The 22657-nt window shown below is 40.3% G+C and overlaps 1 protein-coding gene across 1 annotated transcript in view; it reads right to left on the bottom strand.

Annotated features, from left to right (window-relative positions):
* ST6GAL2 (ST6 beta-galactoside alpha-2,6-sialyltransferase 2) overlaps window positions 1-22657 on the bottom strand; it is a 46857-nt gene that overhangs the window by 5522 nt on the left and 18678 nt on the right. Inside the window, exons 2-5 of the mRNA XM_005419985.3 lie at window positions 15809-16715; window positions 11811-11908; window positions 8608-8709; window positions 7336-7510 (exon numbers count right to left, since the gene is read on the bottom strand). Coding sequence (XP_005420042.1) covers window positions 7336-7510; window positions 8608-8709; window positions 11811-11908; window positions 15809-16658 — 1225 coding nt within the window. The 5' untranslated portion in view covers window positions 16659-16715. The remainder of the gene's footprint in view (window positions 1-7335; window positions 7511-8607; window positions 8710-11810; window positions 11909-15808; window positions 16716-22657) is intronic.

Below are 22657 nucleotides of genomic sequence, written 5' to 3'. Positions count from 1 at the left end.
GACAGTCATTGTCCCAACACAATACAGAGTCTGGACAGAATTAATCTTACGAAGTTGTTCATGCCCATCTCTGACCTTGCTGGTTTAAAGCATTCTTTACAGACAATGCAGGACACAGGTATTTCTAGGGCAAAACTCATTTGACTTATTTTAGATATCTCCTTTAGGATGTGTTGAATAGTTCACTTATAGAGAACTGTCCTTTTAGTGTTGTTTCTCTCCACTGACTTGAAACCAAAAATAAGAGTCTGGTACTTGGCTATCAAGAACCTTTTCCTCTACTCTCCTGTGTAAGTAGCTTTTGGAGCATCATGAAAAATAATACAATCTTTTGTGCTTCTTTTCCAGAAGCACAATGAGAAAAAATAAAAACAAGGCATGATCAAAAGTGCCCCTGGTGCAGTATCGCAGGCTCCCTTGCTATCAGCACAAGAAAGTGGGCACTTTTAGGTAGCAGTGCATGTCTAATGGATCATACAAGCCATTCCCCGGAAGCTCCTGTTTTTCTTCTGTTGGCTGTAGGAGAAGCCTGAGTAGTAGTATGGATAGCTGCACTCCCAGGATGGGATGAAAATTTCACATGTTGAGGACACTTTGGGGCTCACAGTAATATTTAAGAGGTACCTATTTTTTGCTCTAATAATTCTGAGGGTGACTAACACAAATACAGACCTGCACTGGAAAGAGCTGAAGTCAGGAAGCATAAATCCTGCTCTCTGACTGACCCAGACATGGACTATACAGATATGGCAAATTTATGTGCAAGAATTAAGCTGATGGGAGATGTGTTTTTTTTTTTTTCCACCACTCATAAATACTAAGGTATGGGAATGGGAGTAAAAACAGATAATTACAAAGTATTTAGGAAAGGCCAGTAGACATGCACAACTTGAGAAAACACAAAACCTGAAAGGGAAAGCCTATAGGCTGTCTGTAGCATCTCAATACAAAAAAAGCTTTTTAGATCTTAAATATGTAATCCATGTTTCACATTAATGAAAAGGTCAGGGTATCCAGCCTGATTTTAGTTTTGACAAACATAACAGGCGCTACCAGACATTCAAAATCACAACTGAAGATAATTCTGCATAGGCCACTCTAATCTAATTCTAATACCTCTGCTTGATTTTTCAAAGTCCCATTTGGATTACAATTGTAAAAATGGAAAAATGCAAAATAATTCTGCCTGGTTTGTGGTAGAACATTCAAAGGTGTGCTTTGTGAATGTTTTATAATTGAATGGCAATATTCGTGAACATCCAACTGAACATTTTAAAAAAAGAAAGGAAAAAACAGAATTGTGAGCATAGAATACTCTTTTAGAAATACTATAAAATTTATTATTCCAAAGAAATTATGTGGTTGTCAGAGAAACAGTCAAATGTAACTTTGCCATAACAGTGCAATTATAGATGGCAAAACAGTATTACGTATTTTGAAATATTATATATTGCGTATTTTGAAATATTATATATTAAGATTTCAAAATTCTTAGAAAAGTGTGTTATCTCTTCTTGGCATTTTGGTTAAGATCAAGTGTAGTGTAGGAATTTTATTTTTTCCTATTTAGAAGATACCCTTGGTGTTAGGAAGTGTTGGGTATAGTTTAAACTCAGTCCAAATGGGACAAATAAACGTAGCTTTTACAATCTGCACTGAGGACATTTAAACCAGAATTATATGAAGAATAAATTCCTTGCATGGATGGTTTTTACAAATGGATATGTTCTGTGGATTCTAATCATAAGGAGAAAATTAATTTTTTTTAATTTTTTCTTGGCAATTTGAATAATTCCAAAGGTTTTGATTTTCCAACATGAATGTTGTATGGTACAATTAAGCATTGTGACTAGCACTCTAATTTAAAAAAGAATGTTTTCTAGTTTACAAATAAATAAAATATAGTTTAATATATCTCAATCAACAGATGCTGTATGAAAGCATCTAGAATTACAAGTGTAACTCAAACATTCATCAAGAACACAGAATCATTATAACATAATGAAAGAAATGTTGAAAACATTTAAATATACATAATCTGATTCATTCCCATAATGTATAATTTCACGCACATTGTAAATTCAGTTACAGAAAATAATTTAGCTGAATATACTAGTAAGTTTGTGTATTTGAAAGCATTACAAATAAGCATAAAGCATTTAGAAGGTATAATCTTCTATATGATAGTCTACTACTATAGTCTCTCTTGACTGGATTGCAGATACCACAGGAAACTCCTTGAAACTGGGCCAAATGTGCCTCAGTTGTTCTTTGGTACATGCAGTAAAAATAGGTCTGGCTTTTTAAAACACTTTGTTTCTTAAAAAGGGTTCTCTCACCTCTGTTTAGTTCGTGAACTATGTGAAAAATATAAACCACAAGAAAAACAAATTATTTATCAAAGAATTGTCAACAAATGGCCCTGTGCCTAAGCTTAATAATTTGTGCAATACTTGTCATCTTTGATGTATAGATACTAGCATTACAAAGTAGACCTTGAAAATTACATGTTTATAACTTGGTGAATGCAAAAAGCTCTACATTAATCACAATAATATATTCTGTAATATGAGCATAGACTGGAAAATACTGACCAGTAATATAATGTAATTCTAAATGTATTGTTTAATTTTGGGTGATACACTAGAATAATAAATTTTTAAATGTGATTTAAGAGGAGAGTTTGCTCTTTTATGTCTCCATTTTGAGAAGTGGGAGATACTCAAATTTCAGTGTGCTTTTTATTAGAGTAAGAATAATTTGAAGCTTATGTATTGGACGTATTATTTATTTGTGGGCTAATACTTGAACAACACTGAGATGGCAAGAGTGAGCACTATTCTGTTCCTACACCAACTGCTTTTAAAGCAACTGAATTACAGCAACAAAGGCAACTCTTAATATGTCAATTCTTTGAGTTCATGAAAATGCATTTTTTTCTAGGCAGAGCTGGAGATGAGCTGTATACTGCTATGCAACTTGCTCTCCAAAGCTCTTTTAAATTTAAGTTCTTAGTCTTACAACAACCAGCTAATGTTGCAGTGCAATGATAGCCTTGCTTGTACTATTGTCTTGATGCATGCAAATGTAGATTAAAATAATGTTATTGACTATTACTGATGCATAACTGTTAAAACTGGAGTGTCAACTGTAAAGCCTCAAACATTTCCCTTCTCCCAACAATAAAGTAATCTAGGCTTTGTTATTTTGTATTCCATGGACTGTATGTTATGCTAAAATTTCTAGCACATATCAAAACTACCACCTACAGAGACAACCTAAAATGTGAGAATCTACACAGGTTATGTTTTGATTGAAAACAAACCAAAATACTCCAGTCACAGCTTTCAGCTAGCTTTTAAAAAGATCAAAGTCATTGCTCTCTAACAGTACATAAATGTGAATTTCAATTAAAGTCACCTCTGAAGAGGTAAATCAGGAAAGTGTACTGATGGACTATGGTAAGTAGGAATTTATAGAAAATCCACTAAGTAAACAGTGGACAGGAGCAAAATCTCCACAGAAAAGCCTTTATATGATCTTGACATTATTAAAAAGCTCTCAGAATTTCCAAATGCTAATGTACCATCCCATCCAATGAGCACAGAATGCTGCTTTTGAGAAACTGCAGTTTTACTCCTGGTCTTCAGATGCCAAAAATTTAAGGTCAGAATAGGCTGTTTACATTGGCTACCAAAGAGGGTACAGGAACAGTCAGCTCTTACAGCAGAATGGTAACAGTAGAGACTGACACTTTATATACTATCAGATTCAATTAAAAACTGAGCTTTGATATGTACAGAAAGAAGGGAGGAAGACTGAGTTCACATTTCACAATGAAAGACTTAACAGGAAGTGAGAGTTGACTTACTTCTTTTGCCAAAAGGTAGGGCAAATCCGTCCCTAGTAACAGAGTTAATTTAGGATTTGCCAGTGGAATCCAAGCCTGAGGTTTGATGGTTGGAAGCTTATCTATCTTCTGAGGAAAATGGCATAGATCCAAGTCCAAGATGAGATGTAAACATATCAATACTCATTTAGCAAACTTATTTTCAGCCAAATGGGAACCAACAACTTTAACTGTGAAAAGCCACCATGGCAATTGCCTAATGCTAATGCATGATGAGAATACTGTGCAGAAATTTGTTTAGAAGTGTGAAGGCAGCAGCTGCAAAAGCAATGCAAAAATATGAAGGAATGACTTCTCAAAGCTCTTATAAGCATTAGACTAGGAAGACAAAGAAATGGTTTATTGTGAGGAGTGGCATTAGCTAAGCTATGACATGTCACATAAGGCAAAGTTATAAGCCAGCTGAAGTCCATGCTGGTGTCTCAGGAAACAAAACAAAAGAGACTCCCAGATTAAAATCAAAAGGTTGGTTTACCCTGTTGGACCTTTACCCACAAACCATCTCCCCAACCAATCCTGCTCTTCCCATCCTCTCATTTCCCCTCCACAGCTGGCACATGCCCTGTGCTTCCCTCACCCAGCCACCAGCTATCAAATGCTGCTGCCTCTCCTCAGCAACACTGAGCTGATGCTGAGCTGACCTAGCAGGGTTTGAGGGAGGCAGGGGGTCCAGGCAGAGTTTATGCAGATACAGGGCAGCCCGTACCCCAAAGGAAGTGCAAAAACCATTATTTTCCCTAGCTCCCACGCAGTGAAACAAACAGGGGAGAAGTTCTACCTCTTCTCTCTCTCTCTCTCTCATTCCTCTAAAATCAAAGCACGTGAGAGACTGCCTCTTCCCCACTGGCTCCCTTTCTGAGAGATTTAATAATATTGTGACTTAAGTACTGCAATACCATTATTAATGATGTTGAAAGATTCCCCTGACATAAGTCACTGTGGAAGGATGCTGACTCATTGCTGCAGAAGAACACCTTGAGGACACATTCTACCAACATCCTCCCTTTGGCAAGATTCAGTTTCTTATAAATAGTGCAGGAATATTTAAAATTGTCAGGAGAAAAATGTAATTACTGAAGAAAAAGTGTAAGACCATGCAAAAACATTCTTGACATTTGTGAAAAGAAACATTCTCATGTTTCCATGTTTTAATTTATACATTTGTCCAATTTTGTAAATTGGGCCTAATGGAAGCTAAAAAGCTTGGAACAAAAGTGCTTCACTTGACTCAGAACCATTTTTGTAACCTTTTCTATATGATTAAGATCATCATAGTCCTTGCTAGAAATTGCTCAGATTCAGGAATGTATATCTCGGTAAAAATTCATACCCCCTATTTAACAACAGTCTATTTCCTTCATATAGCTGTTTTAAGTACAGTAGCATTTAGTAGTGTGGTAATTTAATAAATTATTTTCTCTTCTTGAAATTAAGACACTCATATTTTATGATAGCCATCACTTACTCAATCTTTCTACTAATTCTATAGGAAATAATTTTATAGATTTTATAAGATCAGGTATAAGCTCAATATTCAGCATTCCTCTTTCATACAGGAATACTAGTTGTGTCTGCCAGCTTCAGTTCCAACAGGATTATTTGCTGCATGAGTGATTGAGAGATACCTGAAGTGAAGACCAACATGACTTTTCAGCTTTCTGCCAAGCTGCATTATATTTTGTATGCTTTATCTTACCCTTTATGTCCCTGACAATATGCATTTGCTCTTTCTGTGCTACCTTTGTATATAGATTATGTTATATGTGCAATACATAGACATTAATTCGATAAGGTTATCAAAACAGGAAGACTCTCCCTAATAAAATATTTAAAATACATCTATTAGAACAGTAGCTGGTTATGAAATGGGGTGGACATGACATCCAATAAGCTCATCTTAATACCTTGGTTCTTTAAAGTTAGTAACAGCCTACCAAAAAGCACTGCTCCTTGGAAAAGAACAACATAAATAAAATTCCCACTAGAGAAGAAGGCAAATTTGCATCTGTACACAGAGTATATTTATCTGTACAGCTTTTGTTGTTAAAATTTTGCTTGTTTAATGGTTTATATTTTCAAAGCTTTCTCTGCTTGAAGGATTTTTTTTGTCACTAACATTTAGATTTGGGATTGAAGATTGCTGTTCTAGTCTCATAGTGAAATTAATTCCATTTCTTCAAAGAAAGCTTTTGAAGTGTTTTTTATGCATGGTGGAAGTACAGATTGACAGCACAATGATCCTCTTCAATATTCTTACAATCAGCAGCTGTTAACCTATTTTTATCAACAGCTTCATTGCTACAAGAAACACTTTTGCAAAATGCAGCTGGTGGGATCATTTCACATGAACTGTCTTCTCCCTGTGAATTTTTACAAGCAGGTTCCAGAAAAACCTCACTTCAAGAAGTAACCAACTGCCAAGGCTCCGTCCAGCAACACACCAGGCCTCCTTTGCCTTCCACTCATGTTCCAAGTATGCACAAGCCACTCAAGGCAAAGATGAGCATCTCCCAGAAACCTTTGTATTCTCCCTCTGAGAGCTTCTGCACCCTCTCTAAGGCCTTTGCTGTGCTCCAAGGTGACCTAGGATGCCACTACTGCATACAGAACCCAAGATAAATGTTCAAAACTGGTTTTCCCATATCAGATGCAATCTCAGGTGTCTTTGCTTTCAAATATAAAGAAAAAAACCAAACCATTTTCTGACTGCAGCAAATACCTATCAGATCAATATCACAATGTCAGTGAGGAAATAATGGAGTTTCCAAAGCAGAAGATGGTATTTGAAGCTCTACTGCCCTCTGATCTAGAAGCACAAGCCAGGATGACCCTGATTCAGCCTTGCCACTCTGCCTACTTGCATCCTCTAGACCTGTCCACACTCAGGACCTGCTGTGGGCAGAGTGCCAAATTGTGCCCTCAGAAATACTAAGGAAGGACCAAAAAAATACAGTGAAACTCTATTACTTCCAGTGAAGAAGAGAAGTGCTCAGACTGAGCACTAGAAGCCCTTGGCCTATGTAGGGAATACAGCTCAGCCTGCCATTGATTTCATCCTGTCTACATGATCTGCCATCTGCTTTCATTTGTTGTCTGAGGATTCTCTGCTCTATGATCCCAATGAGGAACTTCAGAATTCACTAGGTCCTCAAAAGATACATTAATATGGAATAATACAAATTTCTCATAGATATATGCATATTTTATAGATATGGTAGACACACTATGGATGTAAAGGGCGAGAAAGCAGAACATCAAATTCACTCAGCTATTTTCTAGTTCTCATACTGTGTGTTTTTGCTAGTCATTGATTCTGTTTAGAGCATACAGTACACATTTATGGACTTGATCCTCATGCAATGTATACGTTTGAAATTATTTTTTTAATCTAACCTGTCTACTGGGACCATCTATGGTACACCTACCAATAAACCCTGAAGAAGGAGGGTTGGGCTGTATCTTCTCTTTAGTGTTCTCCTGAATGATGTCCCAGAGCTGCCATATAAACTTTGGATGGAGGATGTAGAATGGCTGGGTTGGATTCTTCCTGCGATGCTGTACGTAGGGAGTGAACAGATTGTAGTCTGGCTTCTTATACCACTGGGAGGAAAAAAGTCACATGTTTTTTAATAGTGAGAAACATGTTTTGAACACTACATGTGCAATAGCATAAACTGGTTTCATTTGGGTTCTGCAGAACAGAAGCAAAGGTAGCAAAGCAGCCTGCACTGGTGGATGCTTCTGCTAGAAAGGCATGCCTCACTCTGGGCTATTCTGTTTCTTCTCTTCATACAGAAACTCCCAATAAGTAATTGACTGCTGTGGGATGAGCCAAGACCATTTTTCCCTCACAGACCCACATTAAAGAAGAGGTTCAAAGAGCTTTGACATGATATCTGGGCCTGGGGGTGAATGTTCCTCTGAAAGCATGCCTGGCCCGGATGGAGGCAGTGGCAGCTGTGACGCGGGCTGATGGCAGCCTGCGTGGGAGCAGGCAGCCCCTGGCATCTGTTGCTAAGGGAGTGCAGCAGATGAAGGTTTACTTTCTACTCTGCAGCCTGCTCAGCTCCGAGCTCCCTGTGCCAAAAGCCATCAGATCAACTTGTCTGCTGGAGCTGCAGCAACAGCCAAAGTAGAGACTCTCCCAGTGACAAGCAGATGGACATCTGCTGCTCTCAGTGAGGGGGTGGACGGCAGGGCACAGATGGCTGTGGGACAGTGGACATAAAGGGAATACTGGTGAGGAGGAGGCCTGAGAAATGGGGAGGGCACCCAGAGAGATTTGCACTTGGATGTTGTATTTTGTTTGGGAAGGCAGAAGGGAAGATGGGGAAAAACTGATGCAGTTTTTCACCTTTCCTGATAAAACCTACTTCTGAAATCTAGCAATGTTCCCTCCTTGGCAAACACACAGAAAACACACTGTTATGTGAAAATAGCAATGTGTTATCAAACAAATGCCACTATTCATCTATCCTAGCATCTCAGAACAGTCCCTTCCAGTATAATTGCTGGCTACTAAAAAGTTTTTGATCAATAAACCAATTTTGACCAATTCCTATAGACATAGCATTCTCCACTCAGATACACACCTGGGGCTCATGGTGAAAAGGGGAAACCAGAAGACTAAAGTAGTAAATTAATTTTCTCCAGTACTTTCAAATAATTGGGAAGAAAGGTCCAAGTGGATATCTTACCACATTCAGATTTGCAGAATAGGGAGCAGGATCCCAGGCTACTAAAATAACATCTTTATACAAGGAGCTGTCGACAAAGTGATGGTTTGGATTGGTGAGAATCTGCAAACACAAATGCAAAGAATTCCACAGCATTAAAAGCAAGTGGGATCCAGAAAAATGGCAAAATCCTTCTCTCAAGTGAACAGTCCTACCCACGCTGCTGTTTGTTATGCTTCAGTTCTGGTTGATTTTAAGCATCTTGTTTTGTTAAAAAAATATACAAAAAAAGCTTAGCCATAAACAGCACTCATGACAGTCTGAAGTAGCAGTATGCTGAATTACTCTCCATCTGCGAGGGATGTGATGGTACCACTTGAGATGCTGTGTTATTGTGTATCAACATTACTGTGTACTCTGGAACTCGAAAATGAAACAGTATTTCAGATCACCTGTGGGATCCTCTTGGACACAGAGCAGCTTTCTTTGAAGGGCTACAGCCCCCAAGGTTAATGTCTTTGTCACCCATCCCCAACCACCTTTTTCAAGGTTTTCTCATTTTAACAGAAAGTCAGTGTCATTTCAATCAAAAAAAACAAAAAAGCAAATTAGACCACGACTGTACAAATTGGAACACCTAGAGAAATAATTCCAACAACAGGCATGTTACACACATTACAGGCCTATTTTTGAAGGAATTGTCATTTTGGTCTAATCTACTGCTCTCATATAACTCCTTCCTGCATCTCCCAGTACTTTGCCTGGTCATCCCACCACAGTGGAAGTCTATTCTTCACTCCTGTTGGCTCACCCCTTCCAGAACCCTCCATGTCTAACTAGATAATTTTGATTCCTGGTGCATCCAATGCCAGCCACTTCAGCATTGGTCAAAACAGCATGAATTTTCTTCCAGCTGTTAAAATAATCAACATTCCAGACAAATAAATTCATAATAATTTTCATTTCCCTTTAGGATCCAATGAGCCATATTTAATTATGCATATTTTTCTTCAGAAAAATAATATTGTTGCCATAGCAATATTCTTCCTACCATAAACTTTGAGTTTAATGATTTCCATCAGCCTTCTACAGTAAGAACAGAATTAGTCATGCTGCTATCAGCAAGCATCCTCAACTTAATTTCTCAGAACAATTTTCACCTCAGAATGTAAACATCTTTCTTGAGTATACAGACCAAATTGACCAAAAGGCTAAGATTTTAAAAGTTTGGTTCCATGCTTACCACACAAAAGAGCTCTTACTGCCTTCACATTCAGTGAGTCTGTATCGTACCTATGAGTTTTTGCTGCAATAACAGTATCTGCTGCCAGTGCACAGGCTTCCTTCATGTCCTTTGGGCTTTCACAGTGGAGAATATGAAGGAACAAGGGGCCACTTCAGACTTTTAATTAAGTGAACGCAGGAGTTTCCAATAGTGAGAAGGGGAGGAGGGTCAGTAAACCTGTACAGGTAACCCAGCTACAGTACAGGTAGGGAAAGCAACTTCCACCAAGTGCCTGTGCAGATTTCAGTCTCATAGAGGGCAAGGTAACATCTCAGCAAGGGGACAAACCACCATGAATGGCTTCTAACCTCTTTAAAGGAGCACAAAGCTGGTGGGAATACAAACAACACTTGTGAGGAAGCCATGTGATCTGACCTGGCCAGAATTTTGCTCTCTGTTTTCTTGAGAGGTCTTATGGGGAGCAAACCTTACACAGTGCAGAAGAGAAGACCACAGGACCCTCCCTCCACTACCATCCCAGTGGGAATGTACTGCAGCAGCTCTGGGAGCCAGAAGACCCCAGTCTGCCCTGCACGGGGAGTAGCTAATTTAACCACAATCTCTCTGAATGTGCTGGGGAGCTAAAAGGCTCAGATCACTCCCTGAGAACATTTCTCTCTTCTACAGGAAGCCTACTGAATCTAGTAAACTATAAAGAGTTTCTAAACCTTGATCCTTGACCAGTTCAGGAGTTCAGGCATGGTCAATATCAGGACATTTTGGCCAACAGTAAAACAGAGAATCATCAAAGGAAAGGAAAAAAACCAACAAAACAAAAAAAAAAAAGTAAAATAAAATACATGAAAATCCATGTTCCCTGATATACTGATTACAGCACTTAAGGCAGAATAAGATATTTCTTCTTTCTTCTTGCAAACAAAAGAAAGGGGGCATATTTAACCCAAATCACTTCAAAGATCTAGTCTGTTCTGCAGCCTCACAAATACCTACAAAATAAGTGAAGTGAATGACAGCAAACAGTCCTCTTTTTGATGGCAAAGAACATGAGCTTATACACATAAAAAAACACACACACACCAAGAACAGACTTGGCATGGGCAGCCACTCAAAGCAGAAGAAAAAATGAACTCAAAAAAATTACAGTAACTGAAAATTTTGCTATCCTTCAACAAGAATCAATATGTGCAGAGCATACTACATGGCCAACCATACTCTTGGTGTTGACTAAGTAAACTCATTTCAGTATGTCATAAAATTTCACAGAAATTCTGTTGCTGATTTTTTGTCTGCGTTTCATAAAGAACAAAGAGGTTTGGTTTGCCCAAGACAGGAATTCAGGCAATAGCATTTTTGAACTTGAAAAACTAATCTCAACCATAAGGTGTCACTGTAGCTCAAGTCACATTTATTTATTTATTTATTTACACAGAAAACCCCACTTTCTCTTGTTTCCATTCAGATGAACAAACTCACCTGATGTGTAATACGCATTACACACTAAAGTTTTTTACTAGCTCTTTCCAAATGTTTAAACCATGATGACTTGCCTAGTGTTACACAACTCAGTTCCCATTTCTTTTGCCTTCCAGCCAGGAAATAATTGGGGAACTGGAAAATATGAGAAAACAGCTTTGGAATCACCACAGCCTGAGCTCCATGAAAATCCTGGAGGCAATGGCTTCTCCAGGAGGTCAAGGTCTTCTGTACTGACAGCTCTCTGGCATCCTGCAGAGCCTTTACAGATTAGTTCACATGAGAAACTTTACAAACTGGTTCTCTGAAACGAGGCTATCAAGCCACTCTACACTGACAGCAGTGCCAACATCCCCGTAAGGGAAAACTTTCACCTTCTCTGCATCACAACTGTTGAATCACTACCTGCTTCCCATATTACCCAACACTTTTTCAGAGGTTATTTACTTCCTGTCATATTGTACAGTAGAGACATTGACTTGAACTCTGAAAAGGAAGATCTTACCTGAGAATTAATGATCCGCATGGTTGTTTTATTGCCAACATCTTTTTCATAGCCACGTGTTGGAGCAGAATTAAATCTTAAAACAGCATCATGAGAATCTAGAAGCACAAATGAGGGGGTAACTATTTTTTCTTAGTATGCAGAACAGTAAGATAAAACCAGTTATCTAAACTAATACAAAGCTTACACATTTGTCCTAATCTGGATATTCTAAGGATGATGAATGTTCTGCAATGCACAAACAAAAATCCTCTTGCATCTGCCATATGTTATTAACATAAAAGCCCACTGGGAAAAAAGTTCAGATTCATCTATTAATTTAGCATGCAATACTAAAATACTTCTCTTAATTGGATAGACTTACTGTGGGAAGACTATTAGTACACCCAGCACACACAATTGCTCGCTACTTCTATCACAAAATTTACAGAGAATTACTCCATGGAAAAGCATGTAAACGGCAAGGATATCTAATTGCACATTTGAATGAACAACAATGCTTAACTATAAGATTGTGTTTCACAGTATTTTATAATACCTGAAAATCGCAGACTACCCCAAATCTATTAATCATACTGTGTACTTATTCTCAAGCTCAGTACAAATCTTAAAAAGCCTCTGTATGGAAGCCAGCCCACACATCTGCTCACATAAAGAAACCTCAGGATCCCTTGGTAGCAAAGATCTAACAGAGCTGAACTGTCAAAGTTACTGCACAAGCAGTTGACCTTGGAGAAGAGAAAGCAGCTCTAGGTCAAGTATGGGTCAAGGGTAGACACCACATGCAAGCCTCCATTGGATAAGAGATAATCACTCTCCCAGCACTTCTTTTAAGGGGATGTCAAAGCCCAAAAGGTGTGAAGGAGAGCAAGACATTTTATCCACTGTCTAGAAACAATGGCCCCTGCTGGTAGGTGGTATTTGGTCTGCTTTTATCCCTTCTATCCATGGAAGCTGAGAATATGAAATGCCTTAACCCACAGGTAGTCTGTATAGCTGCTCATCTCTAGTCATTTAAAATGTGTTCTCTGTAGCTCAAAAACTGGAAGAGGCAAAAGTCTCCAAAGATAACCAACATGCCTCAATGAAGCCTTGACTTGCTCCTATCAAATTGGGATCTTTCATCTTTCCCCTCCTTTACTCTGCACTTCTTGTACTCCATACAGGGAAACACAGTGTGGCATGCAGGCAACAGTCTGATCTCAGACATACATGTTAGCATTAATATGTCATGTCTGAAAAGAGGGATTTTGCCAGATGCCCACCAAACCCAACTCTTCAGAACCTAAGGAGTGGAAATTTATTCTGTGTCCCATGAAGGGACAGCCCTAGCCTCAACACTTAGACTTCATCTACCAAGCATCTTGATTGTGCAGGAACTAAAGGAAATTAAAAATCTGCAGGTACTTCACGTATTTGGAGAAGGAAAAGAAAAACACAAGCTTGTTGTAATGAATTTAAGAACATAAATTTGGAACCGGGATTGACAACTTTTAGACAATGTGGTGACTGAGAACTGGATTATGAAATGGGAATTGTATGATTTGCAGCTTAATTGAGAGACAGCGTGATGAATTTCCAACAACACTCATGCTGGTTCTTCATATACAGATGAAAAACTTCTTCTTTGCCAAAAATAGCTGGTTTTAAATAAACTGATTTTAATCTTAGTATGTGTTTGTAGATAAGCATTTTAAAGATCAAAAAAAGTTTGGGGTTTGATCACAGGCCCCTGTTACTTCCTACAATGCCAAAATAATTGGTTCTCTCAATTAATAGCATGATCACGATAGGAGTGTTTGCTATACTTGCACAGTATTTCCATGCCTACTGTCAGTTAAAAACAGTCAGAGGGGTGGGGGAGAGGAGGGCAAAAGGCAGAACACAAATTAACATTTTTGCTTGTGTTTCTAATAGGAACACAGAAGAGGGAGCTAAAGGCCTATGAAGGGAAATGTCCTTCACTACTTCTTTCATAGGCTTTTTTTTCCCTCTCTTGGGAGAATAAACCATAGAACCACAGAATGGTTTGGGTGAGGAGGGACCTTTAAGACCATCTAGCTCCAACCACCCTGCCATAGGCAGGGACACTTCCACTAGACCAGGTTGCTCAGAGCTCCATCCAACCTGGCCTTGAACATATCCAGGGATAGGGCATCCACATTTCTCTGGGCAATCTGTTCCAGGGCTTCACCACCCTCACTGTAAAGAATTTCTTCCTAAGATTTAATTTAAGCCTCCTCTCTTTTAGCTTAAAATTGCTCTCCCTTGTCTACCATTGCTATAAGCAGTCATTTCGCCCCCCACAGTCTGGGCCAAATCCTCTCCTCAGTCACTGGTATCTGCCCTGAGAGAATCTTATAAAAAACCTTCTGTGATTGCTGATGCCCCAACATCTCCTTGCACAACATGTATGAGATCTAAAAATTCTATGTGGGCTTTTTCAAACCCAATCTTCCTCCCTTTAGGTGGCATCAGATGACAATTTCCCATTTAAATCCGAAGTTCTTCTGTAGGAAATGACATAAGCTTCTGTGCCCAGAAGTTTCCTAAGAAAATGGGTGCACTCAGGAGCAAGCAGGCCCCAGGTACCATGTCAAACACCCAAGTCCATGCCTGGGCTGCACCTGAGTGTGCAAATATGACTTGAAAAATGCTGTAATATGTGATTATGTAAATATGTCACAACTGTGCTATGGATTCTACAGTACAGCACTAATCCATACTGGTGTAAACTGGTTGTACTGGGGAACAGTGACAGAAGATTCTGTTCCAGTCAAAGATAACATGCTAGCAAAGATAACAAGAAGGTAGGAACTGCTAACCTTTTTCACCCCAAAGATGTCTACATCAGTGAGGCTTCCTATGGAATTAGGGGTTACCCTGGTGTGATTTTAGCAGCAGGCTAGCTGGGCACCTTTGCTGTGCTGGAAGCCTATTGCAGGAGTTTGATAATCCTAGAAGCTCCAACATATCCCAGAGATTTAAAGAAAACCTATCTGTGTCAAAGAGATGAGACAGAGTGATGAGGCAAGTGAAGTCCTGGAAGGATGGGGAGGATTAATGAGTGAACATCAAAAGGTTTTTTGTGGAGTGCTGAAGGAGATAACTCTTCTTGTTTCAGAAACAAGTTCTGAAACCTTTCATCCTTCTTTCAACACTCTTAGCATACTGCACATGTACTAAAAAAATGAAGAACTACTGAGACATTAACACAGGTAGTAGCAATATTTGAAAAGAAAAAACAGAAGCGACCTGGATTAGTTTTATGGTCCTACCATCCTTTTCTGAATAGCTACTAGAAAACTCCCACCTTGAGGTAGGGGATTCTGAGTGACACTGACATCTCAGCACACCTGTAACCTCACTGACTCAGTGTGGCAATGGGAAAACAATGGGTGAACACACTTGAACTCATTTAAATTCAGTCTCAGAAAAGAGGCCAGGGGACTTGATCTCAGTGCATGAAGCTACTTGAGGGTCTGAATTCTTTATGTCTGTGAACTCTAAACTAGCAAGAGATGAAGAGGACACTCTACTGCTTCTTGACATGGAGACAAATGTCTCAGCCAACCACACAACAGCAGTTGTGAGCTGCTGCAAAATAAAGACCAGTATAATACAGCTTTGCAGAATAAAACCTGAACACAGCTCTAATCTGCTGAAGAAATAAACACATGTTGCACACAAATGTTGAATATGGCAGATCTGATGAAACCAGTTCTGCCTCCCTAGTACAAGCTATAATATGATATGAAAGCATCATTGTTTTCTTTAAATTAGATTATGACTTCAGGCCTGATTTTCCTTTCAGTTATATTGTTCTAAAAGGGAACAGCCTCACTGAAGTCCATTAGTTTACATTCATGCAACTCTAGTGAAAGAGAACAACCAGACTTTACTGATCTGTGCTTGAGAAACATGACTCTTCTGAAATTTAAACATGAACACGCACATCTACATATATATACACACACAAATAGATGCATTTCACCCACCTATTTCATCCCCTAGAGAGGAGTTCAGTATTGCACCAGCAGACATAACTACTGCACAGCTCCCAAAGCCATGTGTATATAATTTGACCAGTGGAATTTGGGGAACGTGCTTTTCCCATCCAAGAGTGGAGAAGGGAGCCTCCTTGCCATCTATTGTTTTCACATTCACTCTTTCTTTTAGCTCACAGAATAGCTGGTCTCCTGTCAACTTGGAGTTTCGCTTCCCCTTGAACCGCACCCCATGCTTATTGGTACTCAAATAATCTTTCATCGCCTTCTGCAGTCGAGGGTTTAGCATCTTGGAAGAGACATCCCCTTTCCAAAGCTTGTAAAGAAAGGATTTCGACATTGTGGAATACAGCCCATCCCAGTCATCAGATTCATCAAGCATCTGGCCTCTCCTACGCTTTGTGCTTCTTCTCCTCATTCTTCTCTGATGGCTCCAGTTGTTCTGTAAAATATTTCCTTTTGGATTATTCACGTCAGCTGAAATGAATTTTTCTATCTCTTGAAGATGGCTGTGTGACTGAGGCTGACCAGCAGCAAATAAATAATCATCATTCACTTGGTAGAAAGCACTTTTTGATTTTCTTCCTAACTGGGGTGGAAAAAACTCATCTTCATTTCTAAAGGCCTCTTCCAATACAGTCCATTTCTTAGAATTTCCAGTCCCCGATTTAAAAGTACCTAGGAGATCTTCATTAAGAAGTACCTCGTTCCCATCAATGGTTTCAGAGAATGAAGCAGTGTTGCTATCTGTAAAATAGATGAATATCACCAAGAAAAGCAGGCCCCATGCAAAGATACCAAAAAGCATGAGTTGTTTCCATTGCTTCAAGTTAGGTTTCATGGCAATGCCTTTACCAGCTCCTCTGTGCCTTGAAGTATTGGTGAAGGAAAATGAAACCTGTAGAGAACATCAAATGCTATTAAAAATCGTTCAAAAAATAAATACAACTCAGAAATATCTTAACACATATTGATAGATGGTGCAGAATTAATCTCCAGGCAGTAGCACAAAGGATTCAGTAGCAGAAATACACTCCAGAGCCCGCAGACACTGTAGGAGTGACAGGCTTTGGCTGTAACCACACCGTGACAGTTGCTAGCTACAAAAGAAGCTGGTGGCCAGTGTCTACAGTAACTCTGGATCCTGCCTTCGGGGAGATCATGTGCCTGCCTGCTTCTGCTATACCCAGCACAGCGTTAAGAGAGCAAAAGCAAAGCCCATGCCTGGCTGCACGCACGGTGGGTGCAACAGAAGCTGTCTTCTCTTTACCACTGAAAGTCCTCACACAGGGGAACTGTGAGCAAGCCTGTCTCCAAAGGGACCAGGCAGGGAGCACAAGCTCTGTGCTGCAGCCCTCCTCTGCCCACAGCCTGGAAATGATGGTGCTCTGTGCATATCATCAGGGGGTGAAGGGTAGAGCACCACACAAATGGGTCAGAGGGGAGCCTCTTCCTCAGCTGGTATGAGCCGGCACAGCCTCAGTGGCTGCATCATTTCTTACCTGGTATCAGACCTGAGTAAGAGCAACTCCTATACCTCTGCTACAGATGCTGCATGCACACTGAAGTGGCATGAAGGAGTTGTGCACATCAAGGTGCCAGGGGGGTTTATATTTTCCAAAAAGGAAAATGGGTGGCACAAGTATCTAAATACATTCCTTTAGGATAAGATTGAGATTTACATAAAGGGAGTGGGTAGAGAATGTCAGACTTAGTCCTAGAAATATGTGCCCTACTAATACCTGGGGGTTTTGGACAGCTTGTGCATTAGTGGAGGGATGCATGGTCCAAATGAAACAAAGTTTGACTGAGGGGGCTGTGTTCCAAGGAAAATACATACCACATTGCTAGACCATCGAGCACACTATGCCCTTACACGAACTCACTTGCTTAATCAAGTGGTGTGACTATCAGTTACAAGCCTGACTGAAGCAAATCCCCACCATAAGCCTTACCATTCACCTCCCTGCACCACAGTCATCATCAGTGTAACTCAGTGTACTAATTAGTGACAGATCACTCACCTGATCCAAATTAAAAATGAGCCAAGCCCCTTCTTCTGGAGTTTTCTTTCTAACCCATTTGTGTCGATAGCAACTTAATGGTGGGACTTAAGAGCCACTTGTACCAGCCAACTGTGATCAGCAAAAGGGAATGGGAGCAGGGGCAAGCTTGGATTTCATTACCAGCCTGCGCCTCAGGAGCCACCATCTCATCACATCATATCCAAACAGTTTACATGCCTGTGATAACACAATGCCTGCTCCCTCTGGCCATCAGGAGGGACCAAAGCCACAGTCACCACACGCTATCACCTTTCTGCAAGCTGCTAAAGTACATCAAAGCTGAGTGCAAAGTTTAAACCAAAGCTGTAACTAAGACTGTGTTTTCACATGAAAAAGAAGCCAGCAGTAACACCAGTGTAAGACGTTCTCTTTCTGTCCTTCATTCCTGCATTGTGCCTCTGCTGCTGCCAACACCCCCGTGTGTGGAACTGATACAGTAGGGAAATATAGGTTAGAGGGTTTTCTTGGTTTTTTGGTGTTTTTTTTTTTTTTTTTAACTGGGTCAGCCCCTTTACCCACTTCAGTGTGGTCACACATCCAGTTGTTTCAGCACAAATGGGGAAATCACTCACCACAATGCAGAGGCGAGAACAAACCGCAGGTGGTATTAGCAGAGATACTCAGGCTGTGTTTCTGCTGACCTCCTGAGAATGTGAGACTGCACTATAACGTTTCCAAACACAGTCTATTTTAATGATCTCAACAAAGACAGCTGACTTTGGGGCTCAAGGCAGTGTCCAACCAGAGGGAGGATTCATAGAGTTACGCTTGGATGACCAAATTTCATTGCAATTTCTAATACACAGGGAAAAAAAAGTCATGACTGTGATAACCCAGTGCTCCACATATGTTTGGCTTGGCTCAGCTCACAGAAACCACACGGAAGAAAGCTATTACTCCAACTGACCCATTTCCTACTTGCACTCTGCTGCTGCAAGATTGCTCTCTGCAGTACCTCAACACTCCCACACCTTCCAATTTTAAATCACTGCAGGTGATGTCCTGTGGGAGTTGCCTTACAGTATATGGCTGTTGTGCCAGTTAGGTCTGCCCTGAAGTTATTGCAACCTGCCCACTCATCAGTGTTCAGATGGTTCGCATTTTAAAATCAGCATTCTTCACCCATCTGAACTGCTTTCATCTCTTTTTATCATTTTCCCTGATGCGTTTCCCCAGCACTTTTCAACATGTGGCTTCCAAACCACTGTGTAAGTTAGTCTTTGCTCAGTCAGATGTTTCTCCTGCTGAATATACATTTCTTACAAGATCAGCAATGGAAGCATCTCGCATGATCTTTTTAACAGATAAGCTTGCAGGAAGTCAAAGTCATAAAGGAAGAGGTCACTAATATTTTGCACTGAGTCACGTAGCAAGTCCAGACACAATTTAATCTATAAATGTTACAATTTACTCATTTTTCCCCCTCCCCCAAGTTTTGTTGTATCTTATAACCAGAAGTTGTTAAGAAATAGAAAGGTTTAGCCCTAATTCAGGTGTGAGACTACAAATTTCTAATTGTGTGTGATCATATATGTTTGGCACAGCAGACTGCCACAACATAATAAGTCAAGACTCAGTATTCAGCCTAAAAATATGAAAAAGGACTGAGATGCATTATTAATTATTTTAAATTAAAGCAAACAAAAATCTGCCCCCCCAAGCCCTCCACAACATTTATGTCATGAAAGCACACTCATCTTGGTCAGCATGCACATATTAGTATGCATATGATTAGCTTCTTTGTGCAGCAAAAAAATACCCACATAAAACAAAAAAACAGCACCCAACAATATATTTGTCAACATTACAAGCAAAAGGAGAGGCACCAGTGAGAATAAATGAAAAAACTTTACACATTAAATACTGCAGAAGCTTATCTGCAATTCCTTGTTGCAAGTGGGGCTTCAGAAAGGATACCCAAATCTCTTGAAAACTGGAGCTATGCAGGCAAATCTCTGTGCTGCTTTAATGTTTTTTGCTCACAAGAAATGCCTTGTCCTCCAGCAGTACAGCTGAGCTGGAAGCAAATTCAAGGTGATTACTGTATTAGTTGCAAGAGGACCTCTACAACCTCACAGGATCTTGAAGGCTGTGTGTCGAAAGCTGCACGAAGTTCAGAGAAATATCAGTTTATCTTATCTCCCTCTACACTAAACATCCAGTCCTCTCCCCCTCAGCCCTTGCAGCTTCTCACACCTCACAGTCCCTGGCTTCGAAAATGTTTGGGAGGAGAGGGCAGGCGTTCCACATCCTCCCCACCATCCTCCTGTTGGCAGCAGACCCCTCTGCTGCTCAAGGGGTATCTTCCTCAGCACCATCTGGGGATGCCCCTGGATTCCTGCCCTGTGCTGCCTTCAGCAACACATCTCAATTGCAAAGAGAAAAGCATTTGTGTAGGAAACCAGAAATGAGGAGTGCAACAAATTACACTGGCTAAATAAATAAAAACAGGTGGTTTCATGGGTGCAATTACTGAAGTCCACTGGATGCTTCAGGACAAGCTTCCATCTTTTTTACCGATGCTCAACATACAGCTTTTAAACTGTTAAAGCAATTCTACACAAGTTTTTAAATTATCCTTAGCATTTTTTATTGTCTCCCACTTCACCCCCCCCGCTGTAATAATCCTCCCTACTTACAGACTGCTGGAGTCAAAGCTGCTGCAGAGGAGGAGCAGAGGAATAAGTCTACCCCTGGGGGAAACACTGGAGACTTAACCCAACCCAGCTTCCTCTCCAGCAGAAGTGATAAGCCTGTTTAGCCCCAGAGGCTGAAGACCTCATTTTCCTATGTATCTCCCTTCCGATGGGGTCCTTCAATCATTAACTGATTTAAGTTCCAGCTACCACATGGAGAATGGCTTTTCTCCTTTCCCAGTCTGGGCATTCACACAAAAGCCCTGGAAAACATGACGCAAGGCACAAACCAGTGAAGTGGGCAGAAAGGGAAGACTCTGTTATTTGCTTAATAGAAGTCTTAGCAGCAGCTATGAAAAAGAAAGGCAAACCCCAATGGTATCTTTGAGGCATCCCAGGAAATAAAGGCAATTCCCCAGTGGAAATTAAAGGCTGATTTTCCAGAAGCAGCACCCACTTGTGGGAAATTTCATCTTGCCAAGCTCAGATGCAAGAAACTAAAGAGTTCCCCCTCCCTTTATAAAGCCCATTGTTTTGCAACAAGGAGCACTTTTCATTTTTCTAAAGTAGGCCTCCTGACTATTTCTTAAATGAGAAGAGATGGATAAGAGAGATTTTTTTAATTCCTTTGAAACATTCCTTCCTTTCAACGCTGTCTATTGTTAAAATTAATTTGTACAGACCCTGGCAGCTCAGAGGTCAGGATGGTTCAAGTTGATGTGCTAAGATGTGCACTGTTATGTTAAACAGGGTTTTTCTTGGCTGCAGCTTTGCAGCAAAGGTCACCACAGGGTTATTTGGGGTAGGAAATGTTAGCTGTGGGCAACCATTCCCAAAGGGCTGAGAATCAAACCAAAGTTTATTTGATGGAAAGCTTAGGCAGCCTGAACAGATAGCAAATGCTCTGTTAGTTTGCTGCATCTCTTAGTCAGCTAATTCCAGAGTATTAAGAAACCTCTGGCATAGGGCAAGACAGCTGGAGGCTGCATTTCCAGGGTGGGGAATACACTCGTCCTCTCATGTGGAAAGTGCCAAATTGGTTTTAGTGTTATCACATCATTTCTGCAGTGGAAGCCATACAGTAGGCAGCAACAGACAGGCAAGCCTGTGGGGAGTGGTGCCTGCCAAAAGATGTATATTAGTCTGTGGATGGCCTGTGCATTTGTCTTATTGGCTCTGATTAGGTCTCCTAATTAATGAATCTCTTTTGGACAACTTCCTTGTTAGTCCCAATAAATCTGGCTCTTTCCTTCAGAGGAGTCAAACTGCATTCAGTATTTTTTGTGGCAACCTAAGAAACTGTCTTCTGAAATAAAGGAAAAACGCCCAAAGAAATCTGAAGTAGGATCTTTTTTCCAATATTGCCTTTTAAACCTATATTTAATTATCTACTTAAGAGAAAATTCCTTGAGAGGTGTTCAAATAATGATATTGCTAACCTGAACCACCTACTAAATGTGAGTGTCCCAAGTCAGAGCATTTGGAAAGACCAGTCTCAGGTTCTTACTTTTGAGGATGCAGGCAGGCAGTGTGCCTGTTCTTCAGCCCTCAGATAAAACCTAGGATTTCAAGTTAAAGGGGGTGGGAGTGAAGCAACTTTTTTATTTATTTTTACTAATGACCCATTTCCAGGAGCTTAGGCTGTAAGAAAATTGCCAAATATAGTGAAACTTGCAGTAAAACTCACTCAAGCTGGCAACCCGGCAGCTGGAGAAATGCTCAGTGGGGTTTCTGCCAAGGAACACGTCCTAGATTATTACGTAGGAGCATGGAGGCTTAGATGCATCAGTCTCTGGGGCTTAGTGGAAGGTCAAAGTTATCTTCTATGCATCTGATATCTAGTCTCCATGCTCCATCATCAAGTCCAAGCTTCCTGGCATTGAAGCCAGCTATCGCTTTCCCACAGCCCACAGACCACATACAGGTTGTCGGAGTGTGGGCTGACAGGAGGGAAGTAAAAATAGAAAAGAAAAGCTGTACCAGCTCTGACCCTTCACATGCAGACCTTCCCACCACCAGTGGAAACGTTTAACAGAGCAACAACTGTCAGGGAGAACCTGGTTTCCCAGTGACTGACTGCACCTTGCAGGTGAACCTCCACCTAGCCAACCCGCAGCAGCTTTTCTCAGGAGCCATGA

Source organism: Geospiza fortis, unplaced genomic scaffold, assembly GCF_000277835.1.
Source record: "Geospiza fortis unplaced genomic scaffold, GeoFor_1.0 scaffold192, whole genome shotgun sequence".
Classification (NCBI taxonomy): Eukaryota; Metazoa; Chordata; class Aves; order Passeriformes; family Thraupidae; genus Geospiza; species Geospiza fortis.
Note: the sequence above shows the minus strand (reverse complement) of the source record. Positions and strands in the feature narration are given on the sequence as shown.